This window comes from Annulohypoxylon truncatum (genome assembly GCF_022578515.1).
Source record: "Annulohypoxylon truncatum strain CBS 140777 unplaced genomic scaffold F4807scaffold_35, whole genome shotgun sequence".
NCBI classification, from domain to species: domain Eukaryota; kingdom Fungi; phylum Ascomycota; class Sordariomycetes; order Xylariales; family Hypoxylaceae; genus Annulohypoxylon; species Annulohypoxylon truncatum.
Window position 1 is genome coordinate 267967 of NW_025953821.1, and position 26411 is coordinate 294377.

General features: G+C 47.0%; 10 protein-coding genes and 1 non-coding gene across 11 annotated transcripts; 7 read left to right on the forward strand and 4 right to left on the reverse strand.

Moving 5' to 3' along the window:
- Positions 1 to 201: 201 nt before the first annotated feature.
- On the forward strand, positions 202 to 3315 carry F4807DRAFT_463811 (uncharacterized protein; the record flags this gene model as incomplete). The annotated part of the gene is made up of 4 exons (XM_048002032.1): positions 202 to 981; positions 1042 to 1153; positions 1209 to 1489; positions 1552 to 3315. The coding sequence occupies 4 exons, from the start codon at positions 202 to 204 to the stop codon at positions 3313 to 3315; spliced, it is 2937 nt and encodes a 978-aa protein (XP_047850842.1).
- Positions 3316 to 3485: 170 nt separating this feature from the next.
- F4807DRAFT_t125 lies at positions 3486 to 3593 on the forward strand. The gene has a single exon. It is a non-coding gene; the product is annotated as a tRNA-Ile (tRNA).
- Positions 3594 to 3611: 18 nt separating this feature from the next.
- F4807DRAFT_236461 (6-phosphogluconate dehydrogenase) lies at positions 3612 to 5213 on the forward strand. Its single transcript, XM_047994220.1, has 3 exons — positions 3612 to 4240; positions 4294 to 4450; positions 4500 to 5213. The coding sequence occupies exons 1-3, from the start codon at positions 4028 to 4030 to the stop codon at positions 5081 to 5083; spliced, it is 954 nt and encodes a 317-aa protein (XP_047850843.1). The 5' UTR covers positions 3612 to 4027; the 3' UTR covers positions 5084 to 5213.
- A 278-nt stretch (positions 5214 to 5491) lies between these two features.
- Positions 5492 to 7645, reverse strand: F4807DRAFT_463813 (retrograde regulation protein 2; the record flags this gene model as incomplete). Its single annotated transcript, XM_048002033.1, has 7 exons — positions 5492 to 5541; positions 5784 to 5952; positions 6020 to 6399; positions 6590 to 6863; positions 6937 to 7282; positions 7347 to 7466; positions 7524 to 7645. The coding sequence occupies 7 exons, from the start codon at positions 7643 to 7645 to the stop codon at positions 5492 to 5494; spliced, it is 1461 nt and encodes a 486-aa protein (XP_047850844.1).
- Positions 7646 to 8541: 896 nt separating this feature from the next.
- F4807DRAFT_439713 (gibberellin 2-oxidase) lies at positions 8542 to 10223 on the reverse strand. Its single transcript, XM_047999229.1, has 3 exons — positions 9945 to 10223; positions 9667 to 9879; positions 8542 to 9615 (listed from the first exon to the last, which is right to left on the reverse strand). Exons 1-3 carry the CDS (start codon positions 9988 to 9990, stop codon positions 8723 to 8725), a joined length of 1152 nt encoding a protein of 383 aa, XP_047850845.1. The 5' UTR covers positions 9991 to 10223; the 3' UTR covers positions 8542 to 8722.
- An 802-nt stretch (positions 10224 to 11025) lies between these two features.
- Positions 11026 to 13948, forward strand: F4807DRAFT_439715 (fungal-specific transcription factor domain-containing protein). The gene is made up of 8 exons (XM_047999230.1): positions 11026 to 11281; positions 11332 to 11359; positions 11415 to 11478; positions 11532 to 11724; positions 11778 to 12038; positions 12098 to 12381; positions 12436 to 12527; positions 12632 to 13948. Exons 1-8 carry the CDS (start codon positions 11204 to 11206, stop codon positions 13747 to 13749), a joined length of 2118 nt encoding a protein of 705 aa, XP_047850846.1. The 5' UTR covers positions 11026 to 11203; the 3' UTR covers positions 13750 to 13948.
- A 436-nt stretch (positions 13949 to 14384) lies between these two features.
- F4807DRAFT_439718 (elongation factor EF-1 gamma subunit) lies at positions 14385 to 15708 on the reverse strand. The gene is made up of 3 exons (XM_047999231.1): positions 15061 to 15708; positions 14699 to 14997; positions 14385 to 14645 (listed from the first exon to the last, which is right to left on the reverse strand). The coding sequence occupies exons 1-3, from the start codon at positions 15296 to 15298 to the stop codon at positions 14490 to 14492; spliced, it is 693 nt and encodes a 230-aa protein (XP_047850847.1). The 5' UTR covers positions 15299 to 15708; the 3' UTR covers positions 14385 to 14489.
- Positions 15709 to 15717: 9 nt separating this feature from the next.
- On the forward strand, positions 15718 to 17130 carry F4807DRAFT_439719 (dihydroflavonol-4-reductase). Its single transcript, XM_047999232.1, has 3 exons — positions 15718 to 15987; positions 16037 to 16274; positions 16340 to 17130. The coding sequence occupies exons 1-3, from the start codon at positions 15977 to 15979 to the stop codon at positions 17096 to 17098; spliced, it is 1008 nt and encodes a 335-aa protein (XP_047850848.1). The 5' UTR covers positions 15718 to 15976; the 3' UTR covers positions 17099 to 17130.
- Positions 17131 to 17327: 197 nt separating this feature from the next.
- Positions 17328 to 18389, reverse strand: F4807DRAFT_236521 (aldolase; the record flags this gene model as incomplete). Its single annotated transcript, XM_047994221.1, has 2 exons — positions 17996 to 18389; positions 17328 to 17915 (listed from the first exon to the last, which is right to left on the reverse strand). Exons 1-2 carry the CDS (start codon positions 18345 to 18347, stop codon positions 17329 to 17331), a joined length of 939 nt encoding a protein of 312 aa, XP_047850849.1. The 5' UTR covers positions 18348 to 18389.
- Positions 18390 to 18478: 89 nt separating this feature from the next.
- F4807DRAFT_236524 (aminotransferase class I and II) lies at positions 18479 to 20096 on the forward strand. Its single transcript, XM_047994222.1, has 2 exons — positions 18479 to 19112; positions 19161 to 20096. Exons 1-2 carry the CDS (start codon positions 18816 to 18818, stop codon positions 20001 to 20003), a joined length of 1140 nt encoding a protein of 379 aa, XP_047850850.1. The 5' UTR covers positions 18479 to 18815; the 3' UTR covers positions 20004 to 20096.
- F4807DRAFT_439723 (Hydantoinase B/oxoprolinase-domain-containing protein) lies at positions 19946 to 25421 on the forward strand. Its single transcript, XM_047999233.1, has 13 exons — positions 19946 to 20687; positions 20743 to 20905; positions 20964 to 21055; positions 21129 to 21345; positions 21402 to 21873; positions 21935 to 22312; positions 22365 to 23367; positions 23423 to 23513; positions 23567 to 23673; positions 23728 to 24010; positions 24066 to 24260; positions 24320 to 24683; positions 24803 to 25421. Exons 1-13 carry the CDS (start codon positions 20619 to 20621, stop codon positions 25266 to 25268), a joined length of 3900 nt encoding a protein of 1299 aa, XP_047850851.1. The 5' UTR covers positions 19946 to 20618; the 3' UTR covers positions 25269 to 25421.
- Positions 25422 to 26411: the final 990 nt, after the last annotated feature.

The following is a 26411-nucleotide window of genomic DNA, read 5'->3' on the forward strand; positions in this document are numbered from 1 at the left end:
GAGAAGGGATGTGATGTGATGTGATGTAGGGTTGGCCTTAGATGAAGGGCCGTGGGAGTTCTGATGTAGCATAAGACCTCATGAAATACTTCGTATCTGGGTATGGTCAAGAGACTCCTCGTGATAGTTTCCTCGTGATAGTTACCTCCAAGAAAGACTACTAGGTAGGCTATTGGTTTCCGTATCCCTTCAATTCTAAGTATGGAGACTGTTCACGATCAGATACAGTCCCTTATTACTAAGCTGTCAGTACAATGTTCCGCCAATCATGGATTCGGGTTCATGAGTCCCTCGATCTACGATACTGCCTGGGTATCTATGGTGAGGAAACCGAATAACGCTGGTGAGGATGAATGGCTTTTCCCCGAGTGTTTCGAGTTCATCTTGGCCAGTCAATTACCGTCCGGTGCTTGGGAATCGTACGCCTCACATGTTGACGGTATCTTAAACACATCAGCTTCATTGCTAGCGTTAAGGAAACGTCTGGAAATATGTCCCGGAAACTTAGACTGGGAAACAAGAAGCAAGCGGGCTGAAATCGCGCTGCGGGAGCTCCTTGATAAATGGGACGCTGATTTAAGCGATCAAGTTGGGTTCGAGATGCTGATCATCCAGCTTGTCTCCCTGCTAGAAGGTCGCGGGATTGTGTTGGAGTTTCCACAGCTCAATGCCTTGAAGATTCTTCGTAATGCTAAGTTAAAACGGCTACCCCTGTCATCAGTCTGCAATGCGCCCTCCACGCTATATCATTGTTTGGAAGGCCTCATAGGACATATCGACTTTGAACAAGTACGCCATAGGCGCGACGCAAATGGGTCTATGATGGGATCTCCATCATCAACAGCAGCTTATCTCATGCATTCCTCAGTATGGGATGATGAGGCGGAAGCGTATCTCAGGAACGTCTTGAAGTATGGTACAGGTAACGGGAATGGGAGTGTTCCGTCTGCATGGCCAACTAGGATTTTCGAAACAACTTGGGTATGTGTGCTTTGAATTGATATCCTAAACATGCGGATGTTTATTAATTCTTTTGATTAGGCAATTACAACCTTGGCAGAATCCGGAGTCGAGATTGATAGTATAGAGACGTGTAAAGTTGGTGACTTTTTACAGAAAGCTATGTCAGAACAGGAGGGCACTCTTGGATTTGGTAATGGACTTGCTCCCTGAATCGTTAGCCGTACTTACTAATAAGAACCTGAAAGATATTGGCTCTTTTCCGGATGCGGACGACACAGCTAAGGGGATTATGACCCTTCGCATACTAGGGGAAAGTCCTGGCTTCGATGGTCTTATCGAAATGTTTGAAGCCGAAGAACACTTTAGAACCTACCATGGCGAACGTAACCCAAGTTTTAGTGCCAATTGCAACGTTCTCACTTGTCTCTTGACGGCAGAAGATCCAACCCTGTATATCTCACAGATCGCAAAGATAACCAGGTTTCTTACGACTCAAGTCTACCAAGATGGTGTCATCGATAAATGGGTAAGCAACTTGTCATTATATCTCATGGAATTCGCCAATAAGTCTGACGATGAAACTCAAAGCATCGCAAAGAACTATATTGGATGATGCTCCTTACTCGAGCTTTCGAGGTCCTGAGTTCGAATGAGGAATTACTTCGGAAGCTCGTTGACCTTGTTCCTGACCTGAGGGAAGATATTCCCATGGTCACTATTCACCTACTTATCAGGATCCTCAAGTATCAGCTAGCCGATGGCTCATGGGAACAGCTTTGTGAAGTGACGTCGTACGCGATCCTAGCACTGATATCACTAGCCCGGCTGCCGTGGATCCAGCAAATCGACCTAGGCGAAATCACCGCAGCTATAGCCAGGGGAAAGTCTTTTCTTTTGTCGAAAAGAACCCAGTGGGCCAAGGGCCACTATCTCTGGATTGAGAAAGTCACGTATGCCTCTGATGTACTCTCCGAAGCATACTGTCTGGCAGCGGTATCTGCCCCTGTTCCTCCCGTCGCATTACCGCTGGAATCGGAGGCGTCTGCATTTACCTTTCCAGGCAAAAAGATGCGCGTCATGATGAAAAAGACCGCCGAATTGATTGCGCGCACACCCTTGCTTTCGAACACAGAGCCATACGTCCTGCGCGCTGCTGAGATGCAAGCATGCTACGCGCTTGCCGCGCTCCAGAGGAGACCACTTAGTATATTTCCACGCACAGCTAAAGGAGAAGATAAATATCTGTGTATTATTCCATTGGCATTCACAGCCTGCGCCGCAGTTCAAGGGTGTGGAGTAAGCCTTTCTGTATTGCGAGAGATGATGGTTTTGTCGATTTTGAATTTCTTGGCTGATGAGTACATGGAGGGGGTGATAGAAAAGGGGTTTGTTGGGAACCTAGGCGAAGTAAGGAATCTTATTCAACAGGTATTTGTCAACAATTCCGAAGCTCCTTGCACCAACGGAACTTCGAACGGGATTGTTAATGGCGAGGAACTGTCGCTAGCAGAAGAGCATAGCCACGAGAGATCCGGAGATCGAGCGTCGCTGCACGATGTCAATAAAGTCATACGCAAATTCGTATCGCATATCCTACATCACCCTACAGCGTTATCCGCCCCAAGAAGCTACCAGACACGGTTAGCTTTTGAGCTGGAAACATTCCTTCTGGCTCATCTTGCTCATGCCGAGGACAATCATCGGTTCGGCCATCAATACGGTGGCTTATATAGTACCAATGGCGAAAACGGTCTCACGGCGAATGGAAGTGGAATGCTTAATGGAGACAAGGCGAAAAGCCAAGGCAATCCGATAATGCAGTATGTCGAGCCCAAGCGGACGTTCTATAACTGGGTACGCAGCACATCGGCCGACCACACGTCTTGCCCTTTCTCTTTCGTCTTTTTCAATTGTTTAATACACGCATTCCCGGGTCCTGAGAATGCGGATATCTATGCTTCGGCGAAAACTGCTTACCTGACCGAAGACCTCTGCCGTCACCTTGCAAGTCTATGTCGCATGTACAATGACTGGGGGTCGCTGCGCCGCGATGCGGATGAGTGCAACCTGAACTCTGTCAACTTTCCTGAGTTCCACTCGACCCCATTACTGCCATCGCAGTCGACGGGAAAGGAAGAATGCGCGAAAGTTGACGAGAAGAGAGTCAAATCCGAGCTATTATGGATAGCTGAGTACGAGCGGCGCGGGCTTCAGACTTCGCTGGCGCTCTTGGAGGAGGAACTTGGAAGCCGTGGTAAGCGCACAGTAGATGCGCTGAAGCTGTTTGTCAATGTGACGGATCTGTACGGACAGATCTACGTGTTAAAGGACGTCGGTACGCGTACTAAATAGATGAGAAGCAGTAGGGTGCTGACCTAGGATGGGCCTATTATTTTAGCTCGTCATATGATTTGGTAATACCGAGTTATGTGGGTTTTTTTTCTTCAGTTTTCTTCTTCCCCCATATAAGCCGTGTCAAGTTCGCGGAATACTCAACCGAGCACTCATCTCCTAATACTGAGGGTCCCATAGCTCAGTTGGTTAGAGCGTCGTACTAATATCTTCCAACCCTAGGATAGGGAAATATTAAGTAAATGCGAAGGCCGAGAGTTCAAGCCTCTCTGGGACCAATAGTTTCTTTTTTGAATGTGTTGAATGTGTATTTTCCACGTTTATTTTGCAGGATGTTTGTGTTAAAATAATTCCCACTGACGGCCTAATCTCTTATCAACCTTTTTTTCGCTATCGCAGTAAACCCGATATATCCGGTGCTAGTCTATCCTAAACCGCGCTATCTCCGAAGGGCCGCAAGAAACCACGCTGGCGGGGCACCACGATAACTCGGACTAGGTATCTCAGCTAGGGCCGGCGGAGCTCCCTTATCGCCTGTGGACTATCTCATCTATGGTTAAGGGGGCTGCTACATTGATGCAAATGCCACTATCCACCTTCTAAGCCGACTTGGGCTTCCGCAGCTAGTGGTTGAACATTGATTTCCGTTAACAAAAACCGCCGGGCAGAACAATTGTTCAGTTCAGGCAACAAGAAATATCTCGCGTCCAATATGGCTGTAAGTCAGGTGGGATGGATTGGCTTAGGGTCAATGGGGATTGGCATGTCCAAGAACCTCCAGAAGTATCTCTTACAGTCCAATGCGCCTCCTTTGGTTTATACCAACCGTACATTGGCTCGCGGTGATTCTTTGAAAGAAATAGGGGCTATCCCTGCAGGGAGCGTTAGCGAGGTGGCTATGAAAAGTGATATCATCTTTTCATGCGTACGAGTTTCTCACGTCCCCGGTGGCCATGGTTTTACTGAATTTCTCTTTAGGTCAGTAACGACGAGGTTCTTCATCAAGTTGCCGACGAAATTGTGTCGTCCGGAGACATAAGTAAAAAGGTGTATGTCGACTGCTCGACTGTTCATCCAGACACGTCAGTGGCCGTTTCCAACAAAATCTCCCAAGCCGGAGGGGAGTTCGTCTCAGGTGAGCGTGATGCACTCTCCTAGATGTAAGAGATGCTAACATTTTGCAGCTCCCGTTTTTGGTGCGGCGCCCATGGCCGAGGCCGGTAAACTCATCTTTGTCACTGCTGGACCCTCGACCGCGATGTCAAAGATCGCCCCCTATCTCAATGGTGTGATGGGGCGTTCTGTTATTGAAATGGGCACCGATGTTTCGAAGTCCAGCCTGCTTAAGATCGCTGGCAACATCTGTGTCATTTCTTTCATGGAGGTTATCTGTGAAGCTCACGTTTTTGCCGAGAAGACAGGGCTCGGCTCTGATATTCTTGAAAAGATGCTGGGTGATATGTTTGGACCAGTTCTAGAAAGCTATTCGAAGAGGCTAACCACTGGTGCCTACATACCACCACCTGGTGGGAAAGCAGGCTTCGATGTCCAACTCGCTATTAAGGACGCCAAGCACGCATTGAATTGCGCCCAAGAAGCTGGGACTAGGCTTGATGTTAGCGAGGTTGCTCTGAGTCATCTGGAGAAAGCAAGGAATTTGATGGGCGACAGGCCACTGGATAGTAGCTCGATATATGGTGCTATAAGGACCGAATCAGGCCTTGATTTTTTAACAGATCTTTGCAAGAAGCGAGATGGTAAACCATAGAAGTCAGCAGAACACAATTTAGGGATAAATCCATGGAGACCCTATCTAATTGACTACCTACCTATATTAACACCTGAACTTCTTCAAAATTAATAGGGGTAAAACACCCTATAATACAATGTCTTCCCCACTATTCTCCTCTGGCAACCTCCGGCCTGAAAATCGCCTGTCCTGTCTACCTCCCTGATTGAAAATAAGAATTAAATATACTCCTATAAGGTGGATGTGATAATGTGGGTATCGATTTTTACCTACTTCTTTGTCACTCTCCTAATCGGATTTAAAATATCAAATTGTTACGTGTTTTGAAGTGAGTTGGAATGAAAGCTCATAGTCACAAGTGGAATTTGGAGGTGGTGACTTTGGTAGGCAAACTCGTTAACTTGTTCGTGTCTAAGATCAACATTGTCAGGGGCATAAGTGGAGCAGGCCTAGCAGGAGGTCCGCAGGACCTCCTGCTAGGCAAGCGCGAGTTAGCAAGGTATAAGAAGGGGGCTTCGCCCCCTTCAACCTTAGGAGAAGTAGCGTTATTAGTTCATCTCATACTTGCTATATACTAGCAGCGGCTACGCCGCTCCTTTGCACTCACTTTACGCTTGACTTAGGGACCTATTACTGACAAACATCTAATGCTTCCCCCTGATACCTATTACTTTGCTATGCTTGAACCACTAGATTTTGCTATCCAAGCCCATCTTACTCCCATCGATGATCTCATGAGTGGCCTCACAACTACTTCCAGCTTCAGCGGCATCGACAGCGTCAATGATATCGGTGTGCTTCTTAGCATGATGTCGTTCCAGATACAGCATTACTGTGACCCATATACCCATAGCCGCACCTACACCAATTAAAGCGCACATTCCTTTCTATTTAGTAGTTAGTATCCACAACAAAGATATAGTACCTGCATGGAAATGGTGATATGTTACTCACAGTGAACTTTGGCGCATCATTGGCTCTGTAGAATATAAGTGGCCACCAGGCCTGGAATAGATTTCCTGAAAAGTTCATACATGCGATGATAACTGCTCGGAGGGTCGGTGGCTGGTGTCGCATAGAATCATTCGCCCATGCGAAGAAAGTCGCTTGGATACAGTAGATAGTGCCGGACCAGTAGTATGCCGCAAACTGTCCTGCGGTTGACATATTCGGAACGAGCAATAGGATTCCAACACAGATTGCCGTAATCGAAACAAAGTATCCAGAAGACCATCTTCTTCCAAGGATATCCGTGCCAAAAGCCCATAGAAGCGTGCTTACAATTCCAACAGCTTGTACACCAGTAGGGTAGTTATTAAGCTGATAGACGGTATCTGGTCCTTGTTAGTATTCCGTTGAGAGCTTCAAGACTATATCTTGAATTGGAATGAATGGTGTATAAAACGAGATAAGAATAGGAATTTCACGCACTATAAACCCATTAGTAACGTCTCGGGAGCGAAGAGGAAATATAATGGCAAATATTTCAAGAGTTATGTACTAACCAATGTCTTTCTGGGTGACCTTGCAAATACAGATTCATAAGCGACTGGTTTCCCAGAGACTCCGAGCAATTGCCAAGGATCCATAGAAAGCAGAAGCCATAGAAGTACCATGACGTAAATACTTGTTTGATGAAAGCAGTGCTCAGTATGCGAGCTCCTTCAACAACTGGAACGCGTGCCTTTGCTAATTGTCGTTCCTCCTCGTTGAAGTAGACAGCGGTCGTCGTGGCGGGGACATCGGGGAAAAGAAAGTAACCGTAAATGGCAACTGGAATGGTGATTATTCCGTCGATCTAATCTGCAGTAAGTATCTAAGTAGAGCTGGGTAGAGAATTAGATGATAGAGCGAGTCGAGGAAGTACTAACAATATAGAGCCATCTCCATCCCTCGAGCCCTGCAAGTCCATTCATCGAGCTGTAAATTCCGGTTTGCAAAAACCCGCCGAACATACCACCAGCTAAGCCGCTTGCGGTGAAGAGAGCACTTCTTTTACCAAGCTCCTTCTCAGTGTACCAAGAGCCTAGGATGTAATGAGTTCCTGCAAAGATGCAAGACTCTGCGTATCCCTGGAAAAAGCGAATCGCCATTAAGTGCTGGGGTCGTTTAGCAGCGGCGTTGATCATCGTGAGAGAAGCCCAGACGAGGATCATGAATGGAAAGAACCTTCCCGGTTTGAAGTATGTGAGAAGCATATTGTTTGGAATGATACCCCTGGAGAGCCACACTTTAGCCAACGACATATTCATCGGAACATAGCAGAGAGGAATAATCCTACAATAGATATCCCACGGAGTATAAGGTGGTAACCTCCGTGAGCTGGGCTCCTACGAAGTGTAGATCTTCTTTCATGCCGGAAACGTATGCCTGGGAGACACTCGCCCGGTCTAGATAATTCCTATTCATAGTTTAGTAATTTCCAGGTAGAAGGTTTGAAAACCAACTATGTGCTTACATGAAATATGCTAGACAGCAGAACGTCAGGATGAAGAAATCCATCTTGAAGATCAACTTCTTCTCCAACGCCGAGATAGGTCCCCCGCGGAAGTATTCCGATATCCTCGAAAGAGCAGCCATGACGTCGATACTCCGTTACGGTAAGACGCCTAAGCAACGAGGACAATGGCGTGTTGGACGAGACTTGGAGTATCGATTCAATCTATCTATCATGAAAGATATGTACAGAAGCTGACCCACGAAGCAGTTGCGTCAACCTCAAACAAGTCCAATGTCTGTCTTATAAACATTGATATCAACAACATAAGGCTTACGTTGATCTGAGCGTTGATTTGGTGGTGCTCCAATCTAACAAGCTAGTCCTACTTGAGAAGATTACGAGCTGCTAAAGCTATCTAAGCATCTAAGTTATCGCCAGCCGTTCCAGTTACGGATAATACGGCGTCTCGCTCAGGTAGCTCTCGTAAGGGCTTAGATACTCCCCATTAATGCGAAATAGGTAGATAAAACCCCCCACGAGGACGCGACATTATTGCAACGAGCCAATGACAGCTCATACAAACGGGAATTCTATCCATACTTGATAAGCCAAGACATCCGCCATCCCCGTCAACCCCAGGGTCGTGCGTGAGCTAAGATACGACGAAGTGGGGACATCGGCCATGGCCCTGGGAGGGAGCTCCTCTCGTTATCACCTCTTCCCAGCTCTTACCTCGCATTATATACAACTATGGGTAAATAACCTCCTATTGCTACTATTCTTGAGTGAGGCCTGTAGTTAATGTAGCCCTTTATTCCCGGACAGCATCGCCGGAGTTATCTCAACCCCTTGATCTGCTCCGGGGCCTAGGTTCCGATATGTCTCGTAAGAGTTGGCAATCCATGCCTGTTTTAAGATACTGCTTGAGGTAAGGGTGAACAGAAATACAGAGATGCCATGTATCCGTCTCGTTAGTATGTCTCGCCATGCGAATCTTAAGCACAACGTACCTAGGTAGCTAGAATGTAAAGGGAAATAGGGAAAAAGGAAAATAATTCCATAGAGCTTCTAGCAACTATCCTAATTATTGGTATAATACGTTCATATATCATATTGAGATTTCTTGGCTGTGCAAATATAGAATAGCATAATGCATCAATGGCCTAGAAGATAGGGCGCTTTTCTAAGTAGGCCCACTATACTCGCCCAACAATGCATCAAGTCTTCAAGACTGGAACATAGACATCCCTTGGAACGTTGTCAAACTTCCCCAGACTCTTGTGACCTTCAGGATCCGGATACTCGCCGGCAAAAAAGTCCGCATGTTTCGTAGGATCAGCAGGACGGTCGATATCATACTCAAAACGCTTCCAGCCATGTTTCCGAGCATCCAAGTAATCTGCCATGCAGAAAACTCTATCATCGATGGGCTTATTAGCCCCCATAGATTCCAAGAGAGGCGATCCTTCGATCGGTACTAATTCCCGATCATCGGCTGGTCGAGCGAAGTAGATGACTCCAATGCGTCTCAAGTGGCGTTGGTCAGGGGGCGGCTGGACAACTCTGTGGATGGTAGCCTTGAACAGACCACCGGTAAGGCGCTCTGTGGCCTCGCCGAAGTTGACAACTAGGCCCTTAGGTTGATGCTCAACCCAACGATATCTCCCATCGGTATGATCTAGGACTTGCAGCGCTGCAATGGGCTGCGAGAAGAGGAAAGTCCAAGAACCCCAATCCGTGTGACCCGACAGAAAGATGTCGCGATACTTCTCGCTCTCCTCTTTAGGACGAGGTTCGCACATCATGTAGCGAATGTATTCGGTCTTAGAACCACCGGGTGCGTGAGTGGCTTGCACCACTTCGTCGGGAACTTGAAGTATCATGGCCATCAAGGTAAGCATCTTTTTCAAGATGTTGGACCGAATGAACTGCATGACCTCTTGGGTTTCTTTTAGGTGCGGTCGCAAGATCTCAGGGTGTGGTCGATTCTTCGGGTCATGGACAAGGATATTGTAATGATCGAGTTGCTTAGGAAAGCCACCCTTGTGGCCAAGCGGGCCAGAAGGCTTAAACCCAACATAAAGACCTCGAGCGTCTTCCTCTGGGGTTACTATCATCTAAGTGAGTAACATGAACACTTTAGAATGCCAATAATTCTTACCTTCGTAGGGAACCTTCTCCTCCGGCGGCAGAGTCATAACAGCATTTGCGATCTGCATCTGCCGCTCGTAGACTTCGTCCGAGATACCATGGTTTGTAAGTGTCAAGAAGCCGTATCCAGTCGCGGCTTCATAGAGCTCTCTAGCAAGCTCTTCTCGTCCAACCGGATCGTCGAATTTAGAAAGGTCAAGATTGACAAGCTTGACGTAGTCCACTATAATGATTCGTGTTAAGAGTGAATACCTTGAGCTTGCGCTCTCGTGAAGGTAAATTACTTACAGGGCTCCTTGGTAGGGGCAGCTGGGGTGTAAGGAGGCAGAGACATGGCAGGAATATACGCTAGAATACCAGTTCTAGTGGCTGCTATGAATTACAAATCAAATGATAGTCTGATGGTTAAGGTATCTTTCTATCTTATCTAGATATTGGAGATATCTTTAGCTAGATATACTCGGCAAAGCGGCTCGTTGTTTATTGCTATTTTCCAAGAAGGTATCGGCTACCTCATGGGTTGGTAACGATGCAGTTCGAATACCAACCGCATCCATCACATTGATGTTGCACCACATACTCTACTGCGTGGACAAGGTTGAAGTTGCAATGAGCTCCAATTCTCATCGGAGACATGACAGGGATGAGAGGAGCTCCTCCTGATGATGGATTGTTATGGGGAAGCTGGAATCGTGTCCACTCTCCAAATTTAGAAACCAGATAGCGGATCATCCCCGTTCAATTGTCAAGGAGTAACAGACCATCTAAGACTTTGGAACTACATCACGGCCACCAAGTCCTAGCAGGTTCATTACATAAGTACCTACATACCTAGCTCCCTGTTTAAATTGAGAAGAGTCTTGGTTCTTTAATCCCACTCCTGATTATAAATACCATAATGACTATGCACCTATGAATGCATGTTATTTAAGACAACATATTCCGGTATCATACTTCGGTATCATCAGCATAGACTTTCGTCCGGTATCAAGGTCGAAGTTAGGGTAAGGGTTAGGGTTGGGGTTATAATACTGCATTCAACCCCTTTTATGATAATGTATTAGAATCCTCCATCCAGCAGTCTACTATAATCAGTAAGGGAAAGGTAATGGTTCTTGAAATATATCTACGTAGGTAACTAGGTATTCTAAGCGCAGATAGGTATATTATTTTTATGACTTCATCAGGCCTGCAACGATGCGTACCTACGGATCCTTGGCTAGATTCATCCCGTAGACCCTAGCTAGTACTATCTCCTCGTCTCGCATAAGCATATCTTCATCTTCCCCACAACTCTACCCCGCGATGTCTTTACCCCTGGATATCCTGGGTACCACGATGGAACCCTACCTATCTAGATTAGTTATCTCAGTTATCTCTGAGTAGTAGCTCTCGCTCTACTATCGATGTCGTCGTCGAGCGCTGTTAAGGTTCATAGCTCATACCTACATATCGCTTCTTTCTTCAAATGTAGTATCAATGGAGGTCTGATCTGATAACTTTATTATCTCGTTCAACGCGGGAAGCCTCTCAAGACGCACAAAGCCATGGAAATGAATTGCACGACTGGCGAAAACACCAAGCCCTTCTCTTGCCCCGCTTGTCCAAGTCGCTTTACAAGACAAGTATGCCGTTTCTCATTTTTACTGAAAAGAAGTCTCTAATAGCCACATAGGAAAATCTTAATCGCCATACTGCGTCAGGTATACGAGCACCGTCTAGGTGATGTTGTTACATCTGATTCTGACACATATTAAGTTCATAGAAAATCAAACAGAAGGCCATTTCCTTGTCCGCAGTGCGACGTAAGCTTCTCGAGAAGGTTCGAATCAGTCTACGAGATGAGATTTGAACTTGAACTAAATAAATATGCAGCGATCTCAGGAAAAGACATATTAGAAAAGCCCATGGACAGCAAGTTGCAGCGGAGCAAACATCTCAAAATGGCGCTCACCAAACGGAATTCATGTCACCAAGTCAAGGGAACTTGCAACCCGCACAATTATGCCAAATAGACCCGACGGCTGTTGGCGAGAAGTCGTATTCACAAACTCCAAGGGGAGATACTGTAATGAACCGTGGATCCCTATTCTGTTCATACTCTAGCTTACCCATGTGTAGACTTTGACTCCAGCCTCAGATGTATTCTCACTACAGAACATCTCATGGTTGTTTAGACTTCCGCAATTCGTGACGGCTTTTTTCGAGAGGTTTTATCCTTCTTTTCCAGCGATACATCAACCAACTTTCGACGTAACTATCGCTAAAGAGCCGATGTTGCAAGCCGTTGCTTGCGTCGGGGCGATGTATCACTCACCCGGTAGTAACTATAACATTAGTTTAGCCCTATTTGAAGCTGGTCTTCGATCCCTAGACAAATATGTAAGTAAGATATTCTCAACGAAAAACCATATCATTTTGAGCCTGACAGATAACGACAGGTCCGCGAAGATCGTTCTCGATTTAGAGAGATTTGGGTCACTCAAGCATACCTTCTTTTTGAATATTTTGCTTTCTATAGCTGTCGAGACGATCTGTTCCCCACCGCAATTAGAATCCATCGTAGAGTTGTCGATTCCGCCAGGCAATACCAGTTACTACAAGATGGATCACTATCGGGGGGCTATGGCAGTGGGTTATCGCCAGCTCAGAACGATATTCACGTTACCTCACCATCCTCCGAACAAGCCTGGAAGCAGTTCATTGAAAGTGAATCAAGAAAGCGGTACGCAAATAATCACATGAAGCGATGAAAAACATACCACTGACTGCCTGGTAGTACCATGTATTGCCTGTACTATCTCGATGCCCAACTTTCAGTTTGTTGCAACGTAAGACCGTTGCTTACGGCTCTCGAGGTCAAATATGAATGCAAGTACAGTTCCTTAACAAGCTCATGTCAATATTGCTGGTTTGTTTCTATTTTACCCGTTAGTGACGATGCATGTCATGTTTACTAACACTGAAAGATGTAGTGCCATGTAGAGATGATGTTTGGTCTGCTCCCACGGAAACCGCATGGAGTATGCTCACGCAAGCGCCGGAGTTCTCATTTAACGAAGAAGATGATGTTGACGCAAACGGCGAGCCCCGACCCGCACACGGGGACCTTTACGAAACCCTAATGCACCTGATGAACCCAGATCCGACAGCCCGTCCACTCGGACTACTTTGGTATTCATCATTCGCCTCTCTCATGCTGGTCATCCAAATTTTAATGATGACTCGAGAGTTGACCCTAGGTAGTACTTTTCTGTATAACAATGTTCGATGCAATGACACACGACATGGCCTGTCCATCATCATGGAGGCCAATCGAGCGCCGATTATGCAGGCGCTCAACAACTTAGCAGAACTGATGCCCAAGCCTAGTTCCAGAACCTGGCCGATTGTAGCCGGTAGTGATCCTATAATTGCTCACACGGGCGCGGCTCTTTGGCATCCTGTGTGGATGGCTTGGTACTACACCGTAATCTCCTTAACACACCAAGATGCGCTGCTTACGAGCGGAATCGTGGAGTATAGTCTGCCCACGGCTATTTCAACTGCTTGGGAGCTAGGCAAACCTCGCGCCAAGGCGCATCGTGATATCTACGAGGACCGTGACGTCGTGCGCGTAGCGGATAACCTCGAATACGTTATTAATATATTGACAACACCTCCTATGGGATCCGTGATGCGAGACTCCATAGGGACCACTAACGGCTCCCCATGCATTGAGGACCCATTTGTAACTATGCTCGGCTTCAAAGCCTGCATGATGGGATGGCGTGTCATACGGCTTATGGTCTTGGGACTAGAGCAACCACTCATCCACGGTTCGGAGATCTTGCGGCCGAACATATACTCGGTGTCAGCTCAAGTCGTCCTCGCGAAGGTCATGGAAGCGTTAAGCACAGGATGCGGCGGTTCACCGCAGGGGTTTGAGAAAGGTCCGTTCAACGATGTATACCGTGACGAACTTGGGACTATTAGCGCTACCGAAGCGAAATATCTGGAATGGATGGAACGGACTTTCGCTATGAGGGATGTTTGGCCCTTAGGAGAATGGGTGGTTGCAGTATTCAACGAAACCCGAGAGGAGGGAACATGATAGTGGGGATTGACGATGCCAGAAGCATGTGCCTCTCTCTATTTGAATCTTAGATCCTAGCGTCTTTTTATGAATCCTTGAAATCTTTCAACGACATGTAGTGAGGAAAGTTTTCGTTGCTAGAGTTTAATAAACACAGGCATAAGAACTTGAGCCCTAAGGCATGAGAGCCCATGATAAGAAGAAATATGATATGTAGGCAAGAGTATTATATTGAGAATATTCCCCCTCTCTCTCGCTTGAATCTTTATAAACTGCTATGATCTGGTTCAAAAGTTTCGCACATTTACGTACTCATACTAGGTTGAACCCGTATATTTTGCATCATGGTCACACCGTGTGGCGCCTCTATTTAGTGGCTGAGCTGCCTGAGCCATAGCGTTTATCCACTAAAAATTGGCGGATCTATCCAAGCCCAGTACCACGAGCTTCGCCCGAAGCCGCCAAAGCCAACGGCTTCCGCCGTGGCCTCCAAAACTACGATTGTCAATCCCGAAGGCGGAATATCCATCTCCTTTACCGCCTTGACGAAATGTCACTGGCGGGGCCGGCCCCTTCCCCGCCGTAATTCCCTACCGGCGCCGCAACTACAGCCTATGACCCGCTCGCAAGGGGAATTTACGATTACCTAATACAGTTATAGACACTTTACCCGCAGATTTAGAGCTTAGAGGCAAAAGACGGCATACTGGTTAGATAGATATATAATTTCTTGCAAGCCTATCTAGCTCACCGCAGTCTTATAGCCCATCATAATCGGGGTATGTGCCGCCCGGCTCATCTCGAATGACCTGCTTGCCAAGTATGCGATCGAATATCCCTTGAGGGTCATTCCTGATACGCATGTAGTAGTCATGCACAACCGGATGCTTCTCCGCCCAGCTCTTGGTAAATACCTAGATTCGTCTGTCAGAAACGCCCGCGAATCGGCCAAATAGAATGTACTTACGTATTGGTAGCCCCTTGCTAGACCGGAGACAACGAACAGGTCTGCTAAAGTCAAATTGTCTCCTACGAGGTACTGTTTCCCCGTGATTTCCTTTTCCACGGCGCGAACAGTAAGTTCGCAGCCTTCCTCTAGTTTCGCTAAGATCTCTGGGCTAGATGGTGCCCGGCCAATGACGGGGTTGATCCAGGCCATGATTGGCGGTAGAAGCTCATAGTTTGTGAATGAAGCCCAGCGGAGAGCCGTAGTCTCTTCCTGCAGGTTTGTACCGCAGAGCTTAGTGTTGGGATCTTGCTTCGCCACTGCCGTACTGTTTAGAATACCTAGCCGTTGCAATGAAGATTGGGAGATTTAGGGACACCTACGGAACCAAGCCACTGCTATGCTCTCATAGACGCAGAACCCGTCCGCAGTCTCAAGAGCTGGTACCTTTCCTGTGTGGAACTTAGACAGGTACACATCGCCAACTCCGCCCTTCTCAGGGTAAACCTTGATGGGGAAAGCGTTGACAATTTCGACATCCAGCTTGTTATACTCCGCAACGAATAAGACCATCGTTGAGCGAGGCGCTTTGGGGTATGTGTAAAGCTTTCCGAACGACATGTTGGCGGTGTCTTCTGATGATTGGCGATTGATTGTTACAACTTGTCTACCTAGTTGAGATGTGCCTGGGAGGAAGTGGGTGAGATGGAAATGTTCTGTTGGAGAGAGCTTATGAATAGGCAGGAATGTTGCATTCCGAACAAGATATCTTCAGATAATCTATCTAATAGCTACTAATGTCTATGAGGAGCTCAATCGCGCCATGATTCAAAGCCGATAAACGGCGATAAAGAATAATGCATTGGTACGTGCTTGCATACGTGATTCAGGAGCTTTCTCGGAATGACAATTAGCGACGCGGGGAATTGTTTGAATAACAGTATCATCTACTCTGATACCAATAGGGGCAAGACAGATAGCGGCGTTGTGACCAGTTGCATAATACTCGTAATCATAGACTATGGAGTGTGTGTCGTTGGAGGAGGTGGGAGGAGCTCCGTCAAGGTGGAGCTCCACAATCCCTACGAGGAATACCGGCTAATGCACCTTGCGATAAACCACTATTTCCGGATCCTAACCGGATTGAGATCATGGATCCATGCCAAGGAAGGAATTAAGAGACTGCTCCGTAAAGAGAGAAAAAGAAAAACACCACGAAATGGCAATCAACAAGTAATTAATGCGCGGATCTGATACAATACATGCGAAAAGAAGTTCGTTGCATGTAAAATAGGTTCAATGGGAACATCGTAAGTAACTTTCGCCTCTCGTTATGACCCAAACTAACCTATTTTCCAGTCGCGTATTAGTTACCGGGGCAACCGGGCTTGTTGGCTCTCATGTAGTCGATAACCTATTGAATAGGGGCATCAAAGTTCGAGCGGCTGCTCGATCGAAGCAGAAAGCAGATCTCTTTTTAGCTTCAAGACTCAAATTCGCTTCGCTTCTAGAATTCTTCCTAATAGACGATCTTACTACGCCCGGCATTTTTAACGATGCAGTGGTGGGTGTTGACGGGATCATTCATATTGCCAGTGTGAGTTGGGGGGCTTCTCTGATTTCAGCTTTCTTGAGGCTAACCACAAGATACCGATGCATAAGCCTCTGAATTATAGTGTTGACGACTATGAGAAAGATCTCATACAACCTGCTATTCAGGGTGTTCGCTCTATACTTCAAGCAGCTACGCAGTCTGATGTGAAGCGCATAGTAATCACTTCATCTTTTGGTGCTGTGCTAGACATGGCCAGAGAAGAGAGTCTCCCTTGGGTCTATTCATCTAATGATTGGAATCCTATAACACTCGAAGAAGCTATTGCTCCCACTGCAACTCCCCAAGATGCCTACCGTGCATCGAAAAAGATGGCCGAGAAAGAGGCCTGGGGGTTTGTTGAGGATAAGAAGCCCCAGTTCGACCTTGTAACCCTGTGTCCATCAATGGTATTTGGACCGCTAGCCAATGCTCCATCATCAATACAAGCACTTAACGAATCCAATAAACTCCTATGGAAAGTTGCGTCAAGCGGTGTGTCTGCGCCATTGCCCCCTTGCCGATTCAATTTTTGGATAGATGTCAGGGACCTAGCAGAAATACACGTCCAATCACTCCTAAATGAGTCATGCGGGGGTAAACGGTATATGCCTGTCGCTCCAGAGCCATTCACATACCAGATGGCATCAGAGATCATGAAGGAATCTTTCCCGAAATTGCAGGGCAAAATCTCATCAGGAACGCAGGAGGTCAAAACTCACATCTCAGCTGACATGGAATTGATGATGAAGGATTTCCCCACAATCAAGTACAAGACGTTCAGAGAGACTGTAGTTGATTTCATAGATCAGATTAGTCCTTTGCTATAAATTAAACAAGCATGAATTTTCGATCATTGAACCTAGGTATTCCGTCGTCCAAGTATGAGTGATAGATAAAATGGTTAACCAAGTCCTCCCGTTTGTTCAATGAATCACAGGAATCTCAGCTTGTTTCTCCGCCGTTTATCTCGTTTATCTTTCGATCAAAATCCTTATTGAACTGCATCGCTACCAAGTTGCAAGTGTAACATTGGATGTCATTATATTTGTAAATCTCCTCATAAGGACTGTTCTAATTCAACAATGTGTCGTAAAATGTCATCCTTCTCTCCAGAAAACGCATTGCTCTCGACTAGTTTGAGCGGTCTTCTACTTCTTCCACCTCCGTATTGGTAATACTTTTCGAGGGCCGCTTTCAAACCCGAGACACCTAACCTAACAAGAACCCAATCTGTCTCGCTCAGTTGTGTCTGCAATTCCTGGGCTGCCGCCAGATTTCCTGCATCGTAAAGTTCCAACAGTTTCACATGTACCTTGGGCACAAAATTCACTGCTGCGCCAATAAGCCCATTTGAGCCAGCTACCAGCCCATGCAGGAAGAATTCCGATTTTCCGGCAAACGCTGCAAACGGTGTCTTAATACGTTTATCGTGAGCAACTCGATGTAATTTCCCGAGATTTCCGCATGTCAACTTGCATCCCACAATCTTGTTCGGGTTTGAAGATGCAAGATTCGCTATTAGGTCAGAGTCTAGGTCAATTCCACCGGTTACGGCCGGAAAGTTGTACAACAGGATTGGAATGGGAGATGCAGTTGCGACATCCGTGAAGAACTTCTGGATAGTAGGTGGCTGCATTGCCCCGACTGAGATACAGGTTGAAAGACGGCGTTAGCAATTGGAGGTTTGTTTGTAGATGTCCTCGACTAGAACAAAGTGAACTTACCCCAATAGCTTGGACTCAGAACAAGAGCATAATCGGCGCCTGATTCTTGCGCTTCCTGGCAGAGCTGGATCGTCTCTCGGGTGCTTTGAGCACCGCACCCAGCAATTATAACAGCATCGGGTCTACCTTTCTGTTTCAGAATAGCTGCAGCAGTTGAGATGACCTCCTTTCTTTCCGAATGAAGCAGATGTGGCGCCTCTCCGTTAGATCCTTGAATCACCAACCCGGCCACACCAGCCTCAGCAAGGCGCGTAACGTGAACCTTCAAGGTTTCGATGTCTAGAGTCTCGTCTTCGAAGAAAAAAGCTACCACGGGTGCATATATGCCTCGAGGGGGGCAAATTGGAGCCATGGCTTTCAGGGGTAAAAGTGGGGATACGGTTTTGAAGATTTTGGAGGGCGATTTTTGGCACTGCACATCTCACTGCACAGCTAAGCAGGTGTATTCGACCTTTAAAAATAACCAATATGCTACAAGGCGCGCCCGGCTTCGCTCGCTGAACTTTTTGACTTACTAAAGCTGGAAGCTTCATAGATTATGCTAGGTACCTAACCTAGTGTGTGCCTAGTGGTTGTTAAGGAGCTCCAATCGCCCAAGCACTAATCGGCAGTAGCCGACACTACCTAGCTACCCTTACATTGTTCCACTAACTAGTGACTAGGGCCATGTCGAATAGCAACATCACCAGAGAAAATTTCAAAGGCCAGCAGAATATGGTTCATATGGAAATTTCATAGCATTCAATGAGAGTAGAATCTTATTTGAAATTGATCCGCACCAATTCCTCTCACCCAAGTCATCCCATAGTATCATCTCGCCATGGGCTCACTAACCCAGAACTCGAAATTCAACAACGCTGAATTCATCCCACCGGATGCCATCTTCGATGTGACGAGAAGATATTTGGCAGATGAATGTCCAAATAAAGTTAATCTTGGCCAGGGGACTTATCACGACGAAAATGGCCAGCCGTGGATCCTACCGTCAGTCCGCATGGCAAAGGCCAAAATCGGCGAATGTGGCCATGAATATCTGCCAATTGCTGGTTTGAAATCATTCCGGGATGAAGCCGTGAAATTGGCTTTCCACGGAACCAAAGCGTTTGGTGAAGGACGAGTGAGTGGAATGATCCAATCAGAAACACGCGTTACTCATATATCATAGGTTGCATCTTGTCAAGCATTATCAGGCACAGGATCATTGCTTCTTGCTGGGCTTGCCTTGAAGAAAGCAAACACGGGGATCACCACGGTATATATCACCGAGCCAACGTGGAGTAACCATGCTTTATTGTTTATATCACTGGGATTCGAAGTTAAAACGGTACCTTATTACAAGGACAGAGCTTTTGATTTTCAAGGCTATGTTGATGGTCTCAAGGATGCTGACTCAACATCGGCCTTGGTTCTTCATGCTTGCGCGCACAATCCAACTGGTTGTGACCCGTCGCGCGATCAATGGAAGCATATTGGGAGTCTAGTAAAGGAAAAAGGAATCTTCCCCATTTTTGATTCGGCATATTTAGGCTTCAATTCCGGATCGGTTGATGAGGATGCTTGGGCGATACGCTATTTTGTGGACGTTCTACGACTGGAAGCATCCGTCTGTCTATCGTTCGCGAAGAGCATGGGCCTATATGGCGAACGAATTGGCCTTGTATCCTTCGTAACTGAAGGGACAGGGACTGCACGCGCCATGTCCTCGATTCTCGAGAATTGTCAGCGAGCTACGATATCGAATCCGCCAGCATACGGAGCTAGGATTGCCGCCACTGTCTTAGGCACACCTGAGATCGCAGAGCAGTGGGCAAAGGACCTTATCACTATGTCCTCGCGGGTCAAAACGATGCGACACAGATTATATGATGAGTTGACGAATCTACATACTCCCGGAGATTGGTCGCATCTAATCAAACAAACGGGCATGTTTGGCTACACTGGAATAAGTTCATCGCAGGTCGCATATCTCGAAGGTGAGCGACGTTACATCTACGCACACGAACATTGATCTACGAAGCTAATAATTTCAAAGAGAAACACCATGTCTATATGGCTGATACATCCAGAATTTCCATAGCAGGTCTCAACGATAACAACGTCGTGTACTTTGCTAAGGCTTTAGACGATGCTGTGAGGACATTGAGTACCTAGGCATTAGAACATTGACGCTGGCATTAGAGATTTTGAGGATAGATGTACTGTGTAGGTAGGTACCTATTTACTAATGCAAATAACCAGATTCTGTCATTTGCCCGCTGTGTCTTGTCCTCTGCGTCCTCCAGCGTTCTTATCTCCCATGCTACGTTTACCCCGCTATTTATGGTGGAGGCGGAGATAGGCGACGACATCTTAGTGGCCTCAAGTCCTCCAAGAGGAGCATAGAGGGTGGACAACTGCAGCGGATTGATTGTGGGGCAGAACTGCGAATAGCGGCCGACTTACACTAGCGTAACAGACATCCTAAGGGCATACAGGCGAATCAAAAAGAGCATTCGAGTATGGTATATGTGAGCTGGACTAAAGATGACTGCTTGACATTATTGTGTACTCAATTTCTCCCCCTGAATTGAACCCAGTGCTGCAAAACCTAAGTCAGTGAAGAAATTGTATTCCAACGAGAAGAATGGGGTCACTGCCAGAGCACCCTCGCGGGATCCGGATTGCGATTGATCGCGGCGGCACATTCACAGATGTTGGTCAAGCAACCCCCAATAGGCGAGATCAGTACTCTAATTCAGGTTGTTTAGTGTGTTGCTATGATACCGGGGCAACAGGATATTCTCGTCAAGCTATTGTCCGTAGATCCTGCCAACTATGCCGACGCCCCTGTCGAAGCAATTCGGCGGGTCCTCGAAAAGGCTACGGGGAAACCGTATCCAAAGGGGCAGAAAATCTCCTTACGGGGTGTTGGTACGTAGCTTTTCAATGGACTCCTCAAGCAATTGAATTATCTCTAACGTACGCAAAGAGTCAATTAAGATGGGAACCACTGTAGCAACCAATGCTTTATTAGAGAGAAAAGGGGAACGCACCGCGTTTGTGGTGACCAAGGGGTTGAAGGTACTATCTAGAAAAACTTTTGATGTCCAATTCCAGGGCAGAGGTGACATCACAGTGCCTAACTATTGCATAGGATCTACTTCATATCGGAAACCAGTCGAGGCCAAAACTCTTTGACATGGCAATAAATAAGCCTGATGTTCTATATTCAAAGGTCATTGAGGTCGCGGAGAGAGTGACTCTCGAAGCTTGGACCGAGAGGAAAACTTTAGTGAAGATCGATATAAAATCTGATCCAGCACTTGTCCAGGGCGTAACGGGAGAGGCAGTGAGGATTCTAGAGCCTATAGGTATGCTATGAGCCTGATCAAGTTCGTCCCATTAACAGAGCCTAATAATGTATTAGATATTGAAGAGACGAGAAAGGCCCTCCAGGATGTGTACGACGAGGGCTATCGCTCTGTCGCAATATGTCTGATGCATAGCTACACATTTCGCGAGCATGAGCTCGTAGTAGGAAGATTGGCGGAAGAGATCGGATTTACGCATATCTCATTGAGCTCTAAATTATCCCCGACGGTCAAGATTGTCCCGAGAGGTAACTCATCCACTGCAGATGCTTACCTCACTCCGGAGATCAAGAGGTATATCAACGGATTTGAGAGCGGATTCGAAGATCTTCGATCGAGTGGGTGTCGTTGTGAGTTTATGCAAAGCGATGGTGGTCTTGTGGAGTTTTCAGGCCTCTCGGGGCTACGGGCAATTCTCTCTGGCCCCGCGGGAGGTTGCGTGGGATACGCAAGGACCGCATACGACGAGCAAGATAAGACGCCAGTAATTGGGTTCGATATGGGCGGAACTAGTACGGATGTTTCAAGGTTCGACAACTTCTTTTCATTCATTTCCGTCTCGATTGCTGACGCGGGTGTTCGTTGGCAGATATGCTGGCAAGTTAGAGCAGGTGTTCGAGACGACCACGGCAGGCGTCACAGTTCAAAGTCCCCAATTGGACATTAACACAGTTGCTGCTGGAGGCGGCAGCATCCTTAAATGGGAGGCCGGAATATTCAAGGTCGGCCCAGAAAGCGCATCCGCGCATCCCGGTCCTGCTTGTTACCGTAAGGGGGGACCACTAACCGTCACCGACGCCAATCTCATTTTAGGGCGCCTTAGGCCCGAGTTCTTCCCCAAGATATTTGGGCCAAACGAAGACCTCCCTCTCGACATAGAAGCTAGCAGGCGGCTTTTTGAAGAACTTACAGTTGAGATTAACAAGGAGACTACAGTAAAGCTAACGCTAGAACAAGTAGCAGCGGGGTAAGTTCTTCCACAGATATCTAGTTGAGACGTTTTCTAATACATGCTACAGGTTTCTTGATGTGGCCAACGAATCCATGTGCAGGCCGATTAGAATTCTCACTGAAGCTAAAGGATATGACGCAGGACGTCATCATCTCGCATCATTTGGTGGTGCAGGTGGCCAACATGCTTGCGATATTGCGAGAAAACTAGGGATTTCCCGCGTTTTAATCCACAAATACTCTTCCGTGTTGTCGGCGTACGGCATGGCTCTGGCAGACCTTGTCCATGAAGAACGTAGTCCCTGCGCCTTGATATACTCCGAGGACCAGCTTGATATCTTCGCCAACGAGCTGGATAAGTTGCAAGCGAAATCAGTTGAAGCGCTACGGAAACAGCGGATAACAGAGAAGAGGGTTGTGTCAGAAAGATACCTCAACATGCGGTTCCAGGGAAGCGACACGCCTCTGATGATACAAGAGACTCCCGGTTCCGACTTCTTAAGTGCCTTTAAAGAAGCACATCAGCAGCAATTTGGATTCTTGCCCGTGGGGCGAGAAGTAATCATTGATGATTATCGTGTCCGTTCTATTGGCTCTAGCGGGGCTGAGGTACCTACTCCTTGGACCACAGAGCTCTCTAACTTGGAAGCAAACTGGGTAACGGATGCCAAGGTGACCAAGGAAGTCTACTTCAAAGAACTAGGGTGGCACCAGACACAGATTCACAGACTTGATGCGTTAACACCTGGATGCAAAGTACAGGGCCCGGCACTTATCATCGACAACACGCAAACTATCGTCGTCACGCCTGGAACAGCCGCGACGATTCTTTCTAACACAGTGGTCATAGACGTTGAGATAGGAAAAAAGGAAAGTCTATCATCGAAGACAGCTGATCCCATCCAGCTGTCCATATTTGGACATCGGTTTATGGGCGTTGCTGAGCAGATGGGTCGCGCACTTCAGAAAACGAGCGTGAGCACTAATATCAAAGAGCGACTGGATTTCTCCTGCACCGTCTTTGCACCTGATGGTGGATTGGTGGCAAATGCGCCGCATGTACCCGCAATGGTAGATATATCATCGACGAATATTTCTAAAGAACTTGGAGCTGATAAATTGACAGATCGGAAGTATGGCATTCGCAGTAAAATGGCAGATAGATTACTGGAAGAACAATCTTCATCCTGGCGATGTCATCTTGTCCAACTCTCCCGGTTTGTCCCCTTTCCTTGTTGACATGGATTACGGTCTAACATGACGGCTTCAGTCTGCGGCGGTACCCATTTACCTGATCTAACGGTTATAACGCCCATTTTCGATGCTGAAGGAAAGAACATAATCTTCTGGACCGCGTCACGCGGTCACCATGCGGATGTAAGCTCATTATAGAATAAAGTATTTTTATACTGAACTAATGCGTGTTAAAAGGTCGGCGGTATCCTTCCTGGCTCCATGCCCCCAAACTCAAGGGAGCTTTGGGAAGAAGGCGCCGTCATGAGGGCGTTCAAAGTCATTGAGGGAGGCGAGTTCAAGGAAAAAGAATTGACAGAGCTACTAATGGAACCGGCAAAGTTTCCGGGATGCCAGGGAACACGATGTCTTCGCGATAATATCTCAGATATCAAAGCCCAAGCTGCTGCAAATCACCGCGGAAGCCAATTGATCCACTCACTTATTGCAGATTATGGCCTCGAGGTCGTGCAGTTCTACAGTGGGTGTTATCCACAGTAATTTGGCCATTGCCCCCCAAGCTGACATCCTTGCAGTGGAGGAGATACAGGGAGCCGCCGAGCTGGCAGTGCGGGACATGTTGAAGAGAATTTCGAAAATGACTAACGGAAAACCCCTCGAGGCCATCGACTATATGGACGATGGCACCGCGATCCAGCTTAAAGTCGAAATAGATGAAAAGACGGGTGGCGCAATCTTCAACTTTGAGGGAACTGGACCTGAGGCCTACGGTGCGTGATCTCGGGACTTGAAGAATAGGCTTGAGCAGTAAGATGCTAATGCTAAACAGGAAATTGGAATGCGCCGATAGCTATATGCCACTCGTCCATCATCTTCGCCCTGCGCTGCATGGTGAATATGGAAATCCCACTCAACCAAGGCGCCATCCGGCCAATCCAGGTGGAGATCCCGGAAGATTCACTGTTGCGGCCATCCGAGAACGCAGCCGTCTGCGCGGGTAACGTATTGACATCTCAACGCATTGTAGATGTCATCTTCCGCGCATTCAATGCAGTCGCCGCTAGTCAGGGTTGCATGAATAATCTGACGTTCGGTATCGATGATAGTGAAGACAGCTTCGGCTATTATGAAACAATCTGCGGTGGTTCGGGAGGCGGACCCACCTGGGACGGCACGAGCGGTGTGCATACTAAGTATGTAGTCTCACCCACTTCAGGCTTTCCCTCAGGCCATGATCTCTTAATGAGGCACAATACACCTGGGACCCTTGGACTACATTATAAGGGATTGGTGCTAACTGCGAATCATTTAGTATGACAAACACACGCATCACAGATCCAGAGATCCTCGAGCGCCGTTATCCGGTAATTCTGAGGAGATTCTGCTTGCGCGAGGGTAGCGGTGGTGCCGGCCTGCATCCCGGAGGCGATGGTATTATCCGCGACATCGAGTTCAGTCTACCGATCAAAGTATCGATCTTGAGCGAGCGACGTGCATTCGCGCCGTATGGCCTCGAGGGCGGAGAAGACGCCAAAAGGGGCCAGAATCTCTGGGTCAAGAAGACTGGTCGCACCATCAACCTCGGAGGCAAGAATACAGCCATGATGAACGCCGGGGACAGAATTGTTATTGAGTCTCCAGGAGGAGGCGGTTGGGGGAAGCCCAATCAGACTAACGGTTCAATGCAGAAATCTGGAGCGCAAAAGGTTGCGAAGTCGTTTATAGGCGTGGCTAATGGCACCGTTGATATGATACAGTCTATGGGTGAATCCGCATGATCATGGCAGAACGGTGGATATAGCTGTATTTAACGGGGAGACCCTCATGAAGGTGGGTTGGAAGGTAGCTAGGAATAGCTATAACTAAATCTAGGTAGAGTAACACAAATAGACAGGAAAAAATACTTAAAAAGGAATGTGGATCTACGAATCATATAAAATGATTGGCTCCAGTAAAGATACCTTCCTAGCCGGGAAGCCACCATTCTCCTCTGAATTCCTAGGACAGACGAAACTATGCAACATCTACGAATTACGCATGTCACACCGACATCATCAATTATAGTCGAACCCATATACATTAAGGTCAGTTCAGGAGAGTAGGTAGGTAGGGTAGGTATGAATGAAATGGAGGAACAGGAGATCCGAGTCCGCAGGCCTCCATGGAGGACTCTCACCGCGCCGATGAGTCAACCTTAATACTAGGAGGAAATATACCAAAAAGAAAAGACGTGTGAAGGTCTACGCCAAGCTGTCTAGATTTAGTCGTGGATTAAAACGGGTTCCAGACTTCCAGAATATACCGGTAGGCTCTAGCACCGTGTAACACTCTTTCTTTAGTGGCCAGGCTCCCTAAGCTATAACGGCCATCTACTAAAAGTTAGTGGATAAATCATCATTAGGTCCGAGCCTCAGTTTGAAATTAAATGAACCCCAGGTGCCTAACTAGGTACCTGCAGATACGCAAAGTTTTTGAATCAGACCGTATCACTTGAGGCATAAATGAATTGTTAGAATTCTAATTATATGTATAGGTAGTTGATTTAAATGATAAAGACATATATATACAAACCGATTATATTCCTCAAATTGGCATAAAACTTAGTCGAACAGTCGCATTAATTAAACCTGTAACCGTTGAGGCTCTTAGGCGTTGTAAAGTGATCTTCGGAGCCCTTACCTAGGAAGCTTAAGGGCTACCTCTAAAAAGAGGCGTTGTACGGTCTGTGTAAATCTTCAGTTACACAGTCTAGGTGGTCCATAGGCAGCCTAATATGTGTGAAACTTTCAAGATCGTTAGAATACCTAGTACCTTCACATAAGAGATATCGGTACAGATGTCATTGCTACTTAGTCGTTTTGCTAATCGGATTTGGGAGGCGATTCCAAGCCCAGCTTTAGGGCTATGCTACCCCACGATAG